The 19,897-nt window shown below is 41.4% G+C and overlaps 1 protein-coding gene across 4 annotated transcripts in view; it reads right to left on the reverse strand.

The window, feature by feature from the left end:
• Nucleotides 1-19,897, reverse strand: part of LOC139817433 (cell adhesion molecule Dscam1) — a 166,033-nt gene that overhangs the window by 46,281 nt on the left and 99,855 nt on the right. For all 4 annotated transcript variants that reach the window (XM_071785522.1, XM_071785520.1, XM_071785521.1 and 1 more), the window contains exon 6: nt 7,454-7,779. In XM_071785522.1, coding sequence (XP_071641623.1) covers nt 7,454-7,779 — 326 coding nt within the window. The remainder of the gene's footprint in view (nt 1-7,453; nt 7,780-19,897) is intronic.

Raw genomic sequence — 19,897 nt, forward strand, 5'->3', positions numbered from 1 at the left:
GTAGAGACAAAAGGGTGAAGAGGGGAAGGGGGTGGGGATAAACCGAGGAGAGGGCCACGAACAGCGCATTTCGATTATGCGGCGTGCATGTTCGAGCGCGTGCATACGTGTGCACGGCTGGGATGCCGCATCGCGATGCTCGCTGCATCACGGCTGCGAATTCCGCAAGCACTCCGACCAAGAATTCGCGAACGAGCAGCACTTCCCAGCAGCCATTCGACGCGCTCGCTCGATCTCTCGACGAGCAAAAAGCCCACCTTCGCATGCACCGCGATAAGCGGACAGCCCCAGAGAGAATCAACTGATGGTTTTAAACCTGATGATCGCCGCATATCGGTTGCGTAGATCGGGAATGCGCGGATCACGGAACCACATCGGCTTTCACAAAGTTAAGCTTTGATAAAATTAATTTTCTCCCTGCAGTGTGAACGTGCATTTAACGCGACACACCTGGCACGATGCTACACAAATAGCATGCACAAAAAGCAGTTTTATAAAATAATAAAAGATAAATCGTTAATATCTCATTTATAACATGCTTTTTATGTACAAATGAAATAATATCTTCCATTATTTCCCATATTATAAAATTCTATGTATTTATATTTTAATGTTAATATTAAATGACTTTTAATATTATAATTAATATTTTATAATTAATATTTTTATTTTGTAATTAATATTAAATAGATTTTCTCTTAATAATAACGAATATTTTCAAGATTTATGGATAATTATGAGGAATAAAATTAATTAACTTTAGGAACATACTGGCATTAGTTGCTTTCTGCTCGCATGCAGAAATCCAGAAACGCAACAATCACGCGATTCGAGAAATGACTTTTATTCGTCGAAACGACCGCGACCGTTAAATGCCGTTAAGAGGATCGCGCTTCAGCCGCCTTTGTTCGCGAGTCCAAGGAAAAACTTTCTTTCGAATCATCTCTCTCTCTCTCTCTCTCTCTCTCGCTGCGACTTTTAAATATCTTTTGATACGGCCCTCGCCCTCGGAAAAGCGCGCCGAGGGAAACTCAGGAAGGAAGAAAGGGATAAAACCGCGGTTGCAATGGTTCCTTTAAAGGTGCTCGAAGGGAGATTCATAAAACGAGCTAAGACGAACTCGGTTTCCGTCCTCCCCCCCCGTCTCACGCCCCTCACCCCACGCGTCAACTTTCTTTGTGGTCTGTCTCTCCCTTTACGGTTTGCGCGTAAGTATATTTACAACACGCGGAGACGCTTTGTTTCAAGGTAACAATAAACGCATACACGTGCGACGTACATGAAATTTTCTTTGAAAACGCCCGTTGCGCGTTTATTACGTGTTTTTTTCAAGAGGGGGGGGGGAAACGCGGGACAAATAAAAGCCCTGCTGCTAAACAAGGACGAGGGTGTATTAAATTTGTTTCATTCGTGACAAGCTTCTAAAATAATAAAGAGACAAAGAAAGCGATGTAGTCTATCAAATATTGTAAGGTAAAAAATTGAAATGACGATTACAATTTTATTTTCTGAAATAAATACGGATGATAAATTCTATTAGTATACCTGCAAAGCATTCATAAAAGTACATTTGTCATTAAGTTACTTTAGAAGTATTCCTGTATTTAAAGCAAGTACGTTAAGACGTTACTTTAGACGTTAGACGTTAAGTTACTTTAGAAGTTACTTCTAAAGTAACGTCACCGAAATTCTTGAATATTTTTGTAAAATCTCGTGGATTAAACATCGGAAAACGCATCGAAACTTGTTGGTGTCTAATGAAACGCGCAAGTTTCGGGTTCGTATGTTCGATTAATCCGGAAATACCAAACGGTAGAAATAACTTGACAGAGATTCGCCGAAAAGCCTGCTATTATTAACTCCGTCGTAACGCCGGATACTCTGCGCTACGCATGACAAAAAGCTGCGGTTTCCGCCAATAAAGTACGAAGGGGGTTCGACGCGTTAATGGAACGAAATTGCGGAGGCGAAAGACAGCCGACATATACGGAGTGTCCCAGATTCATCGCGTAAAAAGGTCTATCAATCATTTTCAAATTATGCACAACTAAAATACAATGACGTTCCTCAATAATTATATTCCTGAAAAGCATATTATATAACGAATCTTATTTGCCATTTAATTTTAGATAACTTCAATAAAATTTCAGTTTTAAACATTTTTAATAATACATACAGAGATGATTGAGCATTCTAACATGTTATTATTGGTACTGGCCAATCAAGTTTGCGCTAAGGAAAGATCGATTCAAAACATCGATCGAGAAATCCGTAAAGTAATGCCTACGCAAACGGTCCACCCTGTATACGCAAGAAAATCCGCCTAGTAAACGTTCCTCCGTTGATGACCGCGAAAGTTATACGGAAGGCTTCCGGCGAATGAATGGTATTTCACCGTTTCCAGCCCCCTGCAATTCTCCCTGATGTTTCTGTCGCTCTCCCACGATGGCACCCAGCAGCCCTCGTCACCGTGCACCATTTACCAATACGTATTCGTCCTTCTTTTATATATACAGTATGTATATATGTATGTATATATGTCCAAGCTGTCCGCTCCAGATGGAAGAATACCGACCACTTTCTCGCGTTTTCCCTCAGACAGCGACATTTTACTGACATTTTCCACCCCCTCCCCCCCTCCCAACCCCTTTCTCTCTTTCCTCTTTCGCGTTTCGCGACGAGGCGTCGATCGACCCGGAATGCAGTCGACTTTTCAGGATAGGGTAGGTACGTAACACACCGATTCGTCTCGGCGAATCGAGACAGGGGTTGTGATCCATCAGCTGGTAATTGACAGTGAAATAGTTTGCCCGCGCGTGGAGCATTTATTACACACCGGTTTCCGCGCGGGCGCTTCGATATTTCGGTCTGTGTGTTATCAGTCGCGGCCACTTCGGTCGTCGATAACCCCACCCGCGAAGCGCGAGCTTCATAGAGATCGCAGAGAGTACCGTTTGAATGTATATACTAATTCAACGAAGAACAGTAATTTTTCATGATGTAAAACGAGCGTCATAAATCAAGATAAAATGAGAATATACGAAGCTATCGGTCTCGATTATAATTTCCTAAATATGAAACATATTATATAGGATTTATTTTTGCAAATATATCAATAAATGTATAATAAATGAAATATAGACATAATGAGAAAAGAAGGAAGAATGCAAAGTAATCAAGGTTAGAGAATGATAACAGTTTAAAAAATTAAACACTGTAAAATATTAAAGGATAAAATTAAAGCCACCTGAGTTAAATGACATTTTGTTATTTTTAACCACCATGTGTGTCAAAATTTATTATTTTAACTCCATTGGTTTAGTTAAGTTAACATTGTTTTAGTTAATTTAACGACATATTGAGCAGTAGCGACCTATAGAAATGGTTAAAAATGATTGAAATTGAGTGTATTTGACACTATAACGAATTCAACAGTGAACTTCTAAACCAGTGCAGTGCGCAAAAGAGCGTGCACAGATTTTGACAAGCCGCGAAAGTAGAATTTCTTCCAGGTATAGCGACGGGATCGTTTCGAGAAGTTGGCGACATTTGTAAGGAACTTTCAGGCAAGAGAGTGCGGGCACAATTGCGGAACGGAGTCTGACGATCTTCGAGCGAACGATAATTTTACCCGGCGGGATAAGTGGCTTGGACAACTTCGGGATTCATCGTGCTCACGGATGAGGCATCGTGTTTTATACGCAGCATCACGGCTGAGCAATCGCGCTTCCGGACTACCTGCCTTCGCCGTTGTTTACGGTATTAGCGCGCGCGATCCCTCGATTATCTACGTCGCTGGGAATTAGTCGCTCGCCGCCATCAGAGTTCGGCTTGAATTTATTCGGAGATGCCTCGGAGGAAATTTGCCCTCGTCGATATCTTCTCAGTTAAGACACGAGAGAAGAAGCAAGAGAGAGAAAGATACAGAGAAAAAGAGAGAACCTTCTTAATGGCTTAACAAAATCACAAAGCAACGAACCGTCATTCTGCGTGGCGGAAGTGACCTATAAATTTCCAAGTAGAATCAAATGCTTTTGTAACAATAGTGCGAAAGAACAGATGGTGAATAAAGGTTTAGAGACTCTTCAATAGAACAGATTGTCCCAGAATTTCAAATCTTTTACGGATGCTCTTTAATTAATCTGAAGTTGAAGTTTTTTTACTCAAAAGAAATCGAGACATTAAGTATTAGTTTCTTAGTTGTATAAATAGCGACATAAATATACATACTTAGAATAATTTAAATCTTCTTGGAATACAAAAATTTAACTTTTTTTAAGTAATAATAATAGATTAACTAAAACATGTGGTGTTCTGCTTTAAACGATGGAGATTCAAGCAAAATTGACTTTAATTTTGTTATCATCGACAATATCTCGCACGCTAACCATCCGAGATAAGCAATCTTATATTCATTGGAAGCACCAGAGTTCCAGCTTTTAAACGGGATTAAGATCATCTCGCTATAATTTTTCTGCGCGGAGATACATCCGATTACATCCGCCCGCGATCTCAATTAAAATGTCTGAGGGCGGAAATTTTGAAGCGAAATAAATCCTATTTTCATAATTAATCGACAATATCTCATAAACTGGCCCTTCGAGATTAAACGGCATTGCACTTGTTAATTGGAAGCGATGGAATCTTAGCTTTCGAACGACATCAAGATCATTTTGCTACGATTTTTCTGTGCAAAGATATTGACGATTATATCGACCCGTGATCGTGCTTTGGGAGCAGAATAAAATGTGCGTTTTCCCTCGATGGATACGGCGTATCATGTTTCAAAACGCGTGTACTACATGTTTTTGCGTTTTTTTGTAACGTATTAACGCACCTGTCAAACCACAATACATGCAAAAGTATGCACGGTGTTTTTTTTTATGAATAGCGCGCATGTAGCAGATTTTGGAAACGCTATAACACGGCTAAATTATTTTTTCAGCGCAATATTTGTAGACGATAATTATTTTTCCAGTTATTTGCTCTATTTCAGTTATTTGCTCTATTAAAAGATATTATTTTCCTTTTTATTAGAATTTTAATTAAAAATTTAATTATCGTTGAATATTAGCATCATTAAATTCTGAAAACGCTTTTTAAACTACGGAGGAGTGATATACGCGCGTTCTTTTATGGCTGCTCAATCAGATTTTGAAGTCTCTCAAGGTACGCGGTCGTAACTAGCAAGGTAAGTGCTTATAGCGCGATTCGATGGAACTCTTTTTGCTATTTTCTAGATAAATACCGATTTAGTCCGTAAATGCCGTCGTCAAATGCCGTCGCGGGGAGAGCGAATGGAAATCTCCGAGGTAAAAGTAAATTTCGCGAAATCTCGCCGAATGGTGATAAGTAAAATGCAGATTCTGACCGTGCCCCACGCGCCCCTCGGGAAACTGGCGACAATTGTCGCCTCGAATCGAAGACCGAAGGGAAAAGAGCGGACAATAGAAACGCCCGAGTCATTTGCGACGTCGCGCATTCAAGAGAAGCTTGCTAGTTCGGAAAAGTTGGGAGGTCGAAGGGAGATCGAGCGCTACGTGAACGGAAAAGATTATCGTCGATATCGTCCCGAGAAATGTCGCCCCGAGATTCTTAATCCGCTCAATGGGGGGAAAACTCGAGCGCAGATCGTCACGCGCGATGACAGCCGGAGAATAATGATTGTTATTTATTTACCATCCCCCGATGGAGGAGATCTTAAATGGAAAGAGGTAGCGAACGGATTTTGCATCGATTCCGAAGAAATCGATGAAATTACTTTGCCGGGTTTAAGGCTTCAGGCCGGGATGAAATGGATTTTATTCATGAGCTCCGAAAATGTATGACGATAATTCTCCTCGCTCTTATCCGCTTCGCAGTCTAGCGTGATTCATTCCAGAATAGAAGTCCATTTCAAATTATTGCAACGGTCGAGATGATAAATAGTTATTGCAAAACCAGATTGCATAAATGCTCGAAGTAGGTGTTACGATGACGTGAAGCGATCTTTGCCCGAGGCAGCCTGAGGCGACCGCGTAATATATAGTAACAAAGAGAAAGAGAAAGAGAAAGAAGAAGAAGAAAGTTTACATTTGTTTGTAAAACTCAGGAGAGAGGAAATGCATGTAAACCGACACTGGCGCAAGATGGATGGAGGAACTGTGATGTAACGTTGATGTTCGACCCAATTATCCGGAGATTGTCCAAAGTCCACTATCTCGTTCGGAGTAACAGGATGAACTTGGGTTTAACTTTGCTCGAATCGAAATAGCTGGCTATATTCTATGCCATTCTATGGCGATTACGCTGAACAAAGGTGCGCGCTATAACAATTGAAACTTAGATTCGAACATTATTTGGGAAAGCGGAGCTCAAACGGGCGCCCCGTTGCGAGTGTTTGCGTACCATTTCACGCTTCGAAAGAGACGAGAATTAATTTGCATGCCTGTTAATATAAACTACAATTTGTATTTTGTTCCGTAATTGTTGTATAATTATATAATTATTGTATAAAGTGAGACGGAGTGAAAGCTGCATACGTTTAGAAACTCTGTCCCGCCCCCTGTTTCTATGAAGCAATATCAAGCAATATTTTCGCTGTTAAATCAGCCAATCTTTATGTTTCGTCCCATAGCTAAGTCGTGCCAGAAGTTTTCCTCGCTTTTCCATGGCTCTTTACATTCTGCGTAAAATCCGTTTTAAGCTTGCTCAATGTTTTATAATTTTGCAGTTTTAAGATGATTTCAATATTCCATAAAGCTAAAGCTTAAGCTAAATTTTTCATATTATTTATGTTTCTAATATTATTTATGTCTCAAAAAAAGTTTTTTCAAATAAAAAGTCTAGAAAACTGTCACGTTCCAGAAAAATATACATATGTATATATACATATTATTTTTTAAATATTTTTATATACCTAAGCAAATAAAAAGAAAAAAATTAAATTATTAAGTAATATAATTATTAATTATTTAGTACTTTTTAACAAATATTCAATAATTAAGTATAAAAATATTAAAATAAATAAAATTATGTAATATTTATACAAGACAAAAGAAAAAGCACATAAAAATTAATTAATTAAAAATAATTCAATAAATTAAAAAATTCTATAACAAGTAGCGTATTATCTGTTTGTAAGTTTAAATTTTTCATATGGAATTCTAATGCAATAATACATTATGAAATTGTGTGATTTTTCTGACAGTTCTAGCCAGAAATTTAAAACTTAAAATCCTTATTAAGATTATTAATTAATTATCAATTACGCCGTCAAGTCTGGATTTGGATAGAAACTGCGAAATTCGAGCAATCGATATTTCTATCATCGACGGAAAGGGGAAGAGAAAACGAGATGGAAAAGACGTTAAGACGCACGCGAGTGGGTACGTAAACTGGGTCGTTCGCATGGAAGCGTCGTCGTTCCGTTCCGAGAGATAGAAAAAGAGGCAGAAAGGATCAAATAATGAACCTGTTGAGGCGCCAGATGGATGGAGAGGCTGCTTATGATGGTGACTTCCAGCTCGACTCGCTCGGAACCGGCGGTATTGTTCGCGTGGCAGACATATCTGCCGGCGTCCTCGACCCGGGCCGGCTGCAATACCAGGACGCCGGCGCGCGCGTGTATCCTCTCCGAGTTGAAGACCATCGTCGTGCCCGACACGGACTCGCGGAACCAGAGGTACGTCGGCGGCGGGTTACCCTGCGAGATGCACGACAGCACGATCGTCTCGCCGGTACGGATCGGTCCAGGATTCACCCGCTCGTTGAATCGCGGCGGCGACGAGTTGCGGTGCTCTGAAACAGAAGGAGAGAAACCGCAAGTCAGAAAAGTTTCACTTTCATAAATGCGATTAAGACTCGAGCTTCTCACTTGTCTCAAGTTGTATCGCGTATAAGGTAAATACGTGTCCAATGCCTGGACACGTATCACTAAGAAAAAAATCTAGGTTTAAATAATCGGACAAATCGTTCAAAAATTAACAAACGGGTAATCCGATAACTTTCAATCGAAATTATAAAAAGCCGATCAAGGCTAAAATAATGTCCAATTAATGATATCCAATTATCAATGATATCTGGACATCATTGATCGGACGTTATTTTGGCCTTAATCGGCTCTTTATAATTTCGATTGAAAGTTATCGGATTACCCGTTTGTTAATTTTCGAACGATTGTCCGATCACTTATTTCTCTACCTATTTCTGGACATTTTTATCATTTTAGTCCTTAAATGAGTTATAATGCGAATTAAAATCAAAGAATCAAAGATAAAAATAATTTTCTTGTATTATATTTTTATCTTTGATTTTAATTCACGTTATACTTATTTAAAAACTAAAATAGTAAAGGTGTCTAGAGGTCTTAAGTGTCCCGGCAATTGGTACATTTACCTTACACCATAAGGATTTAATAAGGATAAAAAGAATAAGGCCTTCTTTCGAAGAGCCCTCAGCTTACATATGCTTTTGACTTGGTTCTTTAATACATTTATACTCTGTAATAACATGCTAATTTACGACGCTGATGAGCGAGACCGACGTAGTTTCGGCAGTGCTCGAAACTAATTTTCTATGTAATTGGGATCCATTGTATTATAATAGCGAGAATATCCGAGAATCGCGAGATTGTGCGATACCTGAGAGAAGAATCGATAACATTTTATCTTAATTTGCGAGTTTGTAAATTAATTCGAGCTGACTATATTTCCATGTTCACGGTACAATAACGTCGAAATTACGGTAATATCAATCGCGCAGCTGCTCGTGACTGCGAAGCTTTCGTAACGTAAAGTGGAGGGCACGTTTTTTTTTTTCGATATTCAAATATATTTAAATGAATGACATACGCACGCGCGATAAACCAATTCGGACGTATGCGCACGCGGTTGTATTAATAATGCAGCAAAATTTCAGAAATATCCGATTATCGGCCGTGCGCATTATTAATGCATGTTAACCGGCGCGTGTATTTGCCTAACGAAATTCAACGTATGCAAATTATTGCGGGTGCGCACGCATTGTTGCATAAGCATTAATAAATTATTAGTCAACAAGCATACTCGGACGGCGCGTTTACACGGCGTTCCGTTACCTTAAACGAGAACGGGATCGAAAATTTAAGGCGCTCTGAAAACGCGCTCCTCCCGTTGATTTCGGTCCGGACGATTCTCCGCGGGATATTTTACGATATACGTGCCTCCCCGGGAAGTCGTTAAGAAAGAAATCTCTCCGCGGAGTTGGCTGAGCAGACAGAGATCCTGCGTTAACTTTTTAATGTACATAACGTAAAAATCGCGGAACATTGTCCCGCACTTTTCCCGAAGCGAAACTTCGCGGAAAGTTTCAAATCCGATACTTTTTGCCGCTATTAATTTCGCTATTTTAATGCTGTTTCGATGCTCTGGGAATTTTTAACAGTATTCCATCTTCCTAAGTTACGCGCTCTCTTATTTATATCGCAAAATTATTTTTAAAAAGTTCATTTTGTATGTAGAATTTTTGTAATTAAAGCGCCGACAAGGAATTAAAAATAAATTGGCGCGTGAAAAATGTCATCGTTCTTCTCAGCTATGTCAATGATTGCGAGAGCGGTTTAATAGACAAAGCCGTCGACATTCCAAAATCCACCGCACTCCCTCGAAAATGCAGAGAAAGGGAGACATTCGGGGAATGAATGTAAATCCCTTCCATTTCACGTATAGTAGCATGCAGCAGCAGCATGCGCGCGTCGTATTCAGTGAAATCCGCGTGTAAATTTCAGGACGCGCAGTTTTATCGCGGCTAATAGAATCAATAAACCGAGCTCCGTCACGTCGATGAAAACGTCGGAGGCAATTCTGTCCGGCCGCGAAGGGGTTAAATTTACCGACGTCCCGAACGAAGAGCCGGCAATGACGACGACGACGACGGCAAAACGAGCGTTCAATTTCTCGGCGTTTCGGCAAGAACACGGAGAGGGTTGGTAAGCGGTACTATGCCCTGTCGAATAACGAGCGTTTTATTTCTCCTTTTAGCAACGATTAAGCGTTTCTCTCCCACCCTTCCTTCTCCTCGAGACAGAGGGATGTTTGTCCCTGGACCAGTCTCGGACAGCGCGACGCCGCGGCCTTTTACGGCCGCACTATTTTATAATGGCGCTTTTGTCTGGCCGGCGTTATTATTGTAATTTAAGCTGATGGCGTATTGATCGTCGCAGTACCTCTATCTCGTTCTCGCTCCCGCCCCCGCGACTTGTCTCGCTCGATCTTGTATCCCCCTGTCTCTCTTTCTCTCCGTCGCTCCCTCTCGTCTCCTCTTTGGTGCACACACCCTCTCCGATCCAACGTCCCCTTCTCTCTCATGACGCTTTCTCTCTCTCTCTCTCTCTCTCTCTCTCTCTCTCTCTCTCTCATTCTCTCTTGCCTCCTCTGTTCTCTCTATAGCACTGTGCAATTCTAGTTGCCATATTCCTGCACAACGCCACCGCCACCACACCCTTGTTCATATCCTCGTTCGGTGCACCGTCGCGTCGTCGTCTCGTGCATATGCACGTCGAAAAGTTTTTACGCCATTTACATCCCGACTTACGCCCCTTGACGTCAACGTCGTCGTCGCTGTCGCCGGCATCGTAGTCGTCGTCGTTGTCGTTGTCGCTCGTGCAAACAAAAAAATATGGCCTCGAGGTGCGCTGTTGCAAGTGTCACAACTGCATTTTGCTGCACGCGTCCGGCGATGAAAGTTCACTGACAAATCCTCGACAATGCCAGGAGCGAATGCGCGCGGAGAGAGTATTTTCCTTGCCTTAATATATTTTTGTAGTACACGGTAAATCTTGTATATTACGCAATTGTGATACGCAAATACTTCTGAAAAGCGTAGAAAATAAAAAGTTAATAATTTTTGCAGTTAACGCATTCCGCGTTTCTTCCCGTACGCTTTTTTCTTCGAGAACGAATTCGTCGATCGTAATCGCGCTGGAAATGTTTAATACGCGATTTCTCAGCATGACGGAAAGCTCGAAAAGCTTTCGTTTTTCGGCATACATGACAGCGAAACGCCATATCGGCTGGTGCAAACGTCAACATGTCGAGAAGTTTTTATTATATGCTGTGCAATGCGCGCCTTACACTTCAAACGTCAGCACTCTCGTTAACGCAGGGCAAAAAGAATGCCGCTGCGACATGATTCAGCAATTTTAAAAGCGGATTTTATCCCATACTCTCCATTACTGGAGTTCATCAACAGATGTCGATTAATGACATCATACACTCACGACGTGTAAATGTCGAAGGGAAATATCGCCGAGTCACGCATAATTTTAACGATACAACGCGAAATCACTTAGCGTTTTAGCCCATAAAAGATTTTTTTTTAGTTTGACAGTCAAATAGAAACGTCAATAAAATAAAGAATAACATACATTATAGAATATAATTGTATCTACTAAAATTAATAAACGACGCAGATTTTCGTAATTAAGATAAAAACTCAACGATAGAAGCCGTTTGTGTATAAATTTAATTAATAATCGAAATAAAAAATTTTTCAAACTGCAGAAATGTCGAAAATGCTTGATAATGAACGGTTCTTTTGTATAAAATAGTGAACCACGAAGTAAAACCACGAAGTAAGTATGCTATTCCATTCTCGAGAGATATCCAAAAACAATGCGGCACTTTATGCAAATTTTTCTAATTTTCTAATTTTAGAAACAAGTTATCCTATATTTTTAATAATAGAACATATACGCAAGAACAAGATCAGGAAATGGATATGGACCTGGATATGTTGCTCCAGGGATTTTATTTCGCAAGTTAATCAGCCATGGCATCACATAAAACAAGTGTTTGAAAATCTTTGGATTGGCGTTTTATTAATTATGTAACGTAAAGCCAAATTTCGAGAGAGGAAAGGTGCGACCTGCTCTTCGATTGGTAGATGAAAAAACAGAAAGAGAGACGGAAGAGGAAGAGGGGAAGAAAGAGCAATAATAAGAGAGAGAGAGAGAGAGAGAGAGAGAGAGAGAGAGAGAGAGAGAGAGCACGCAGAAACCACAGAACGGTTGGTATATCCCATATATTCTCTCTCTCTCTCTCTCTCTCTCTCTCTCTCTCTCCCCCCCCCCTTTCTCTCTCGCTCTGTCTCGTCGCACGCGATGTCCAATTAAAGCTCTCGAGCCGGTGACTCCAATTAAGACTCTATTAAATATACACCCGGCGCGTGTGTATCGTCGTCAAAGCGAAATTCAAATGGCGTTGGCAGTCCTCCTCCCTCCAATTCGCGCTCGTGTATTTGCCTCGAACAAACGACCCCGGTCGTAATAAAGTTGGCGCTAATTAACCGTGCGAGGTCCCTTATCGCGCATTATGGAACATACTTGCCGCACCGTGCGGCGTCTTTCCTGCCACGGTCGTTTTACGCGTTCTCCCTCGCCAATTTTATTTCGTGGTATCGTATTAAGCGACGGCGGTTCTCTCTTCCCCATCACCTAGGGTAGAAATCGTGCGAGTTTGATTTAGACCGTAAATTTATTCGAGGCGATTTTAGCAATTAGTCTCGGGTAGGAAACACAAAGATTTTTTTGTTAATTAACCGCGGCAGTGGGAACGATACAAAGATCGTATAGTTGGAAATTTAAATTAAGTTAATACAAAATAGCCTCAGGCGACGCTTGCGAATTTCGAAAGGGCCAAAGTAATGCGAGGCGGACATTTCAGATCTTTAAAGTAATTTTAGCTTAAGGCAAGTTTAATCATTTATGCAGATAAGGGACACTCGCGGAATTAATCGCGCATGCATTATCGGCAAGCATATTACGCCACCAAAGTCCCGGTCGCTCCGCAGTCCATGGTACGCATATATAATTTAATGTCATCCACTGATTGCTTCGGAATTCAGGTCACGAGTCACGACGCGATACCCGCCGCGTGCAATTTGCGCCCGGAGGCGCACGTATGCGCGTCGCCATCGCGATATTGCTCGAGATAATAACGGCGATTTATATCCCCGGAATAAGAGCCACTCACGAGTTAGTCGGGACTGCGCGACCGAAGTCGCTTTTCAGCCACCGAATTTGAACCCGAGTATTCTACAAAATTTGGTTAAGTTTCTACGGAAAGGCTACTTGTGTCTCGCATTATTAACTTCTCTTTACGAATAAAAGCGAAACTATTAAGCGCTTATTAAGTTTAAATTTAATTAATATTCTCGCTGCGATCTTTATATCAAAGATTTTTATACTAAATTGTTCGAAATAACTTTTGTGAATTTCATAAAATATTTCAAATATTGAAATTTTAAGCCCAAAAATAATATTTGCACGCGTGTCGAACCTTCCGAATCGTCAGTTGATAACGTTTATTTTTTTTTCATCACTGTACTATACTTGCATATTTTAACGCATATTTGCAGTGAAATCACCATTCCATTAACAATTTATATTCGCGAAAAATGTCATTCCGCTGAAAATTTACACGACCGGACGCTGACAAAGCCATACATTACGCGTATTACATAAATCGCGTCGCACATAAATTATTTTACCGAAGTCAATGTCAAAGCTGATAATTTATCGGAGAGTGTTTCGGATTCCTCTCTCGAACGACAGCCTAGCAGATTTTCCGCGTAAAAGCGAATGAGTATAATTTTAATCGTCGACTCGCGACGAGCGAAATAATACCGCTCGTTACTTACTCGATTAAATTATTATCTTTACGCCGCAATTGGTTGGCCGCGGGACAGCGTGATAGCGTTGTCTTTGCATTAAATTGCGCCCCGGTCGCCCCGGATGACCCGATAATTCATTTCCAGACGTATATTACGCGAAAGAGCAGGAACGAGTAACTTGCCCTGAACGCAAAAAGAGAAACTTAATTATGACTTCGGCCCCGCGGCGCCATTGTACGGCGCGCGATACGACGCGACGAGAAGGGCGTTACACTAAAAAAACCGATATAATTTAACGTGCGCGCCGCTCGAAACTTGTTTCGTTAATGCGGAATACTTTATCCGCGGTAATTCTGGGAAAGGGAGTCCATCCCGCCGTTAACAGGAGCGGAAAAATTATCGGGGTGTATTGCACGACAGCCGCGGATTAGTAAAAAAAAAAACGGCTGAGTGAACGGACGATCGGAGTAAACGCGATGTTTTGGCGTCCGCAGTCGAAAGAAAATAAAAGAAAATAAAATGAGCTGAATCATAGAGCTAAATAGAGACGTAGAGAAACGTCAATCCGCCCTCACGTGTAGAAGCGAAATACTCGCCGAATTTAACATGGCGTTCCCAGAATTACATCCTTTATTTCTACTCGCGCGCAAAGTCCGCGCCCGTTGTGTTGTTTGCGAAAATAATTGTCGCCGTTTATGGAGTTTGCTCGCGCGTATACTTTCGCCCTTTCAGCGTCGCACACGAGCGTTGTATTTTCGAGCGTTTCCGCCTCTCGCTGTTTGCATTGAATTATGCCGGCTTTACGACGACGTCGTCGTCGCACGCGCGTGTGTAATACGCGAAGGCAAATACAAGAAGAAAAGGCAGAAGCACGTAAGCTCGCGAGAGTCCCGCTCTCTCTCTCTCTCTCTCTCTCTCTCTCTCTCTCTCTCTCTCTCTCTCTCTCTCTCTCTCCCCTGCCTCTCTTTCCCGCCGCCAAATTCTCCGCCGCGATCTCGCCAATGCGCTTAAATGAGCGACAGGCGCATGGCAGCGTACGCCAGATGTAACGTTGATATTTCCCCTTAATTCCGAACAAATAGTCTCGCACCACCAGAAACTCTTTCCCACGCAGTACGGTATACATTTATAATTGAACGTTTAATCAAACTTTTTTGAAAAAGATTAAAAACGCCGAATAATATATGAAAAGCGGGAATTTCAACGGCGGACAATAATGAAATTCGAGATTCCCTCACGATTTAATGAGAGAAATTTATTGCGACGTGGACGGCAGGATGTCGCGCAGGATTCCTTATAACCGCGCCGTTGGAGACTACCGCTCGGTATGCCAACGTGGAGAGATCTACCAGAGATATCGGGGTGCATGGCTTGACGATGGCTCGATAAGGGTACGGTGCTGTGACGGCGCGCCGCTGCATTGTTTCTTGCCGACGTTGCTGCACACAACGCAGCGCTGCATCGGCGACTCAGTGGATTGCACTTAGCTTCTCCGCCGTGTTTCTTGCGCCATCCCCCTTCGCCAATAAGGCGACTTCCTCCGCTGGGTACGCTCTTCTTTCTCTCACCCCCGGTCGCTTTATCCCTTTCGCTTCGCCTCGCCGACCCTGCCGCCATTGACCGAAGCCGCGGAGGTCCAATAAAAGCCCATCTCCCTAAGTTATTCCGCGGATTTTCGCGAGTTCGAGGGTAACTCGGGTGGGGGGGGGGACGGAGGACGCGGGAGAGCAAAGCGAGGGTAAATTTTCAAATGCGTTTCCACAGAGAGAAACGTGGGGCGCGAGGGGAGAAGAAAGTGGAGCGAGAGAAGAAGCAGGAGGCGAGCGATGCAAAGACGGCGCTCACGATTCATCGCGTTTCGAGAGCAACATCGGCAAAATTTAATATCGAGCAACGAAAGTTTAATTAGTCGGAAGTTAAGAAATCGCGACTCGGCGGAATTCGCGCCGACAGACGGACAGACAAGCAGACAGACGGACGCCGAAACGAAACGATACCCCGTCCATGCCGTGTTTATAAAACGCGGCAATGCCGCGATGACGAGTTGTAAAAAGGGAAGGTAGAAGCGTTTAAGAAACGTCCTTATACTGTAGAACGTAATGAAGATTTCTCTCAATGGCGCTTAACTCGGTTGGATTATATGCGGACTTAAGGGGAAAAATTTAATTAAAACTTCAGAAAGATGTTTTTCAGGCATTTGAATGCGAAACAAGTTTGCGAAAAAAATGTTGCGCGCAACATTGCCTATAACTTTCATCGCTACAAGATATGCCACGATTATGTTTTTAAGCTACAGTGTTTTAAATTAACTAAATTTCACACTAAATTTTGTTAAAGATTTCGATCAAGTTAAGTCTAATTAAATTAGATATATAATCATTCATTCGTGTACTTGGTTAGATATTATTTAATCCAATTAGGCTTATCATATAAGAATGAGTTCAAAATTTGCTGCATACGTTAAAACATATATGTTACATGATACTCAAATAATCAAAAGAATACATTGCAGAAATACACAAACAAAAATTTACAGTTTAGTAACAATGAGTTTAAAGCTAGAATTACCGATGTTCTAGTTTGTACTGCAATTGTAATACTAATTGCCGAGTGCTCTCAACCGAAATTAATTGGATGTTTGATTTTTGTCAAAGCGACAATTTTTCTAGAATTCATCGTAAAATTGTAAACGTTAAAATAATATTGCAGCTATATAACCGTATCGGGCTCCGATGAACAAAATAGCATTATAAATTTACTACGCATATATATATAAAATTCATCGATACATCTCTTATTTGTGTCATGACACCATTTTTATATGTACTATTTTTGATTGCCTAGAATTGCGAGATAACTAACACGTTGAAATATAATGTACAGATATTTAAATTAAAGTATTTTTAACGAAATTGTATACACATACATACACATATTTTTTTTTCTTTTTTTTTTAAGAGAAGAGAGACAAGAATTATATTTTCTTCTACTTTCTCTACTTTTAGTTGCATATTATTTAACATGTTACATATATGTATGTATACCTTAGAAGTAAAAAATCGTATCTCCAGTTTTCGTCAAAATGGAGTTAATACATTATAACAGGAGCTTAAATTGTATATAATGAGAAAGCGTCTTATGTCTATTATTACTAATTCCTAAGATACGGTGTTAAAAAAAATGTATCAAAAATTTTTATAATGTCTAATTTTTAAACCAGGTACAACGTGTTATTGGCAGTTGTACTATTAAACGTGTCAGTTAAATTACTTTACTAAAAACTTAATAAATCAAGTTGCTACTGTTATTTAATATCTAAAAAAAATATATTGTTTCCCTATTTAAAACTTTAAACCTTGATTTTTCTGAATTTATAATAATGGAGATATGATTCTTTACCTCTAAGGTACAGATACTTGTTTTTTTTTTACGTTATTGCAAAACTTAACAAATTCTGTTTTTCTCTCAAATCAAGCTTGGACTCCGGACATTGTTCATCACGCGGGACTTATGCCGCAGAAGCTCGTCGTCTGTTCACGACGCGCTTACTTGGCTCGCGAAATTTTTCCGAATATTCCGCATGGAGCCGGGTCGTAAATAAAAGGGAATCGCGCAAGTTTCGCGTACCCGGCGGCGGCGGCGGACTGTTCGGGACCGCAATGTGAATTGCACACGGGATTTTAGCTGGTGTCTCCCCAACCCGGAGTCAGAGAAAAGCGTCGATTCGGCGTCGCGGTGCGCAGCGTACCAAGTTCTCCCTCGTTTTCTCTCTCGCCTCCCATCTCCTTCTGTCTCTATCGATGCAAAAAGACGCCCTCGAGAAAACGAGATCACCTCGCCGTACGAAGGCGGCGAAGATGCTAAACTCACCGGGAACTATTCGGCCGTCGAACTAATTTAACGCTCGGTTTAACAGGGACCGAGCCCGACCTGTCCTCGACTTGTTCCACTGCGATGCGAATCGTGGCCATAAAGGAGCCGTCGACTATCTCGATATGACTCTCGCTCTATCTCGTCGACGAACTTTCGGCGGAGATCGACATTATCGTCGATAGTTAAATACCTTCCGGTACGTTTTAGTTACGAGATCGCACGCCTCGTCTGCTTAATGAGAATTCACCGTAAATTTAACTTAGTGTTCTTCGTAAGTCTGGCAATTCTCGCGATGCGTTTCGGAAAAAAGTTTGGTACGGTTTTTCGGTTTGGAAGCTTTTTGGTCTGAGAGCCGGACTGAAGGCCGAACCGAGAGCGCGTTGGAGAAATTCCAGCGATCTTAATTAATGTACGCCCGGGTGCCAAATGGTATCTTTTTTCCAGAGCGAGATTTTCGTGAGTCGCGTTAAATTAGATGTTACACATTCTTCTCGGTTGGCCATGTGTTAAATTATCTTGTTAACTGAAAATTAACGTAAAACCGACGGTAAAAGCTTGCTTTTATTGTATAATGTATCGAGGTGAATCAGTAAAGAGAAGGAATTAAACCTCTTATCCTTCGTAACTTCCTAAAAGCTATGAAATGGATTTTATAATAAATTTTTAAGTTTTCTCAGTTTAATAATCTCGCGAAGATCTTTCAACGACACAACAAAAGTAAATATTTTCGCGTGTTGGAACACTTTGGCGAAAGAGCCACGCGACGAGAGCTGCTAAGCGTTGTAAAGTATCGGATGTTGGCGAATACTGGATATTAAATTCCATCCATCCGTTTAGCAAACAATCGTCTCGCAAACATTCTCGAATGTCCTCGCGGACTAATTTTTCCTTCGCGACAGAAACGCCGACTCTTAGAAGCAAGGTAAGCTTAAAAATTGCAGAGGGATATCGATATCACGTTCGCATGATCGACGGGACGATATTAAGCGACGTCTTCTTTCATTTCGCCTGGCCTTAAAAATTTCAGTTTCTAAATGGTCCGCGATTCGCACAGCTGCATCCAGCTTTTTTTTTAATGGACGTCACCGCCTCTCTCGCCTAAAAGGCTGCGCTTCTCTAAAATGCGGCGGCGAAGTGTTATAACTCTGACGTGTCTCTGGCACGAAGAGCAACGAAGGAAAGCGCGGGAAGCGGCGAGAGGTCGCGAAAAATACGGGGGCGGATAATGGCGGTGTAGGCGGCGATAGCAAAAAGAGGCGGAAGGACGCTGAACCGCGAAAACACTAACACTGACTCGACAAAGCGGCGCTAAGGCTCTTTCGTCTCGGCTACGTCGATTTGCCACCAATTTCTCACCGGCAGCTTTTACGTGCCCGCAGAAAACGTATTTTCTACGAAAGATATAAAATAGTATTATTTTTCTTGAACATTCAGTCTGTATTAACAATATATATACTCGTACATCTATCGTTAGCTTATCAATTTCGCTTCTCTTAATCAACAATACGTTCAACTTCTTATTTTATAAAATCGCAACGAGATGATTGGAGCGTCCTTAAGTATGCTTAGTGAAAGAGGATTCTAGTGCAGACGACACTTTGTGCGTCTTCTCGGAATTTTCTATAACAACTCGCGTCAGCGATACCCCTCAACTTCACGAACGCACAAAGCGTTAATTTAACAGCGAGCGATGTCGATAGGAAGCGAACAATATGCTCGTCCGACGCTGCCTTCGCCATCTTATCGGCTTCAGCGCGTGCGGCCGAAATAGACAAGACGGTGCACTCTCATCATTAGCCTTCCATTGTTCCGTAGTTCTCCATCCGCGTTCGACCCATTTTATGCCTTATCAGTCAGCATCTCTATTGCGCGCTGCGCCGGGTGAAGTACGCCGCGCCGGCGAAACTGCCGAGTTCTCACGGCAAGATCGTCCGTACCGCTGATCGAAATTACCGCGAGTTTCCCGCGACGAGATCGTCAGACACCCTTTGTGCCGCTACGGTTTGAATAAACGCAATACACCGCAATGACTTCGGCTGAATAAGCAAAATAAGCGAAAACAAGTCACTCATGTCGTAAATTAATCAGAGCATTGCTCAAGCAAAACCTTTAAACCTTGAACGTATTATATTTAATTTCAAAGTATAAATGGTGACTCAAAAGTCTGAATAAACTTTTTAATTTGAGAGAATTTATAAAGGTGAATTAAATGCTGAAAAGTTGTGATGTTGAAAAGATATGGTTCCCACTAAATTTCCGGATAAAATGAGACTCTCGCATTAAAAACAATTTTTTTTTCCTTAAAAGGAATATTTAATCAATTTAGACAAATTAGGCGATTTTCTCGAATCTGTTCGTACGTGACATCGCAGGTGCGGCCTGCCCGTTGTCCCTT

Source organism: Temnothorax longispinosus, chromosome 8, assembly GCF_030848805.1.
Source record: "Temnothorax longispinosus isolate EJ_2023e chromosome 8, Tlon_JGU_v1, whole genome shotgun sequence".
Taxonomy (NCBI): domain Eukaryota; kingdom Metazoa; phylum Arthropoda; class Insecta; order Hymenoptera; family Formicidae; genus Temnothorax; species Temnothorax longispinosus.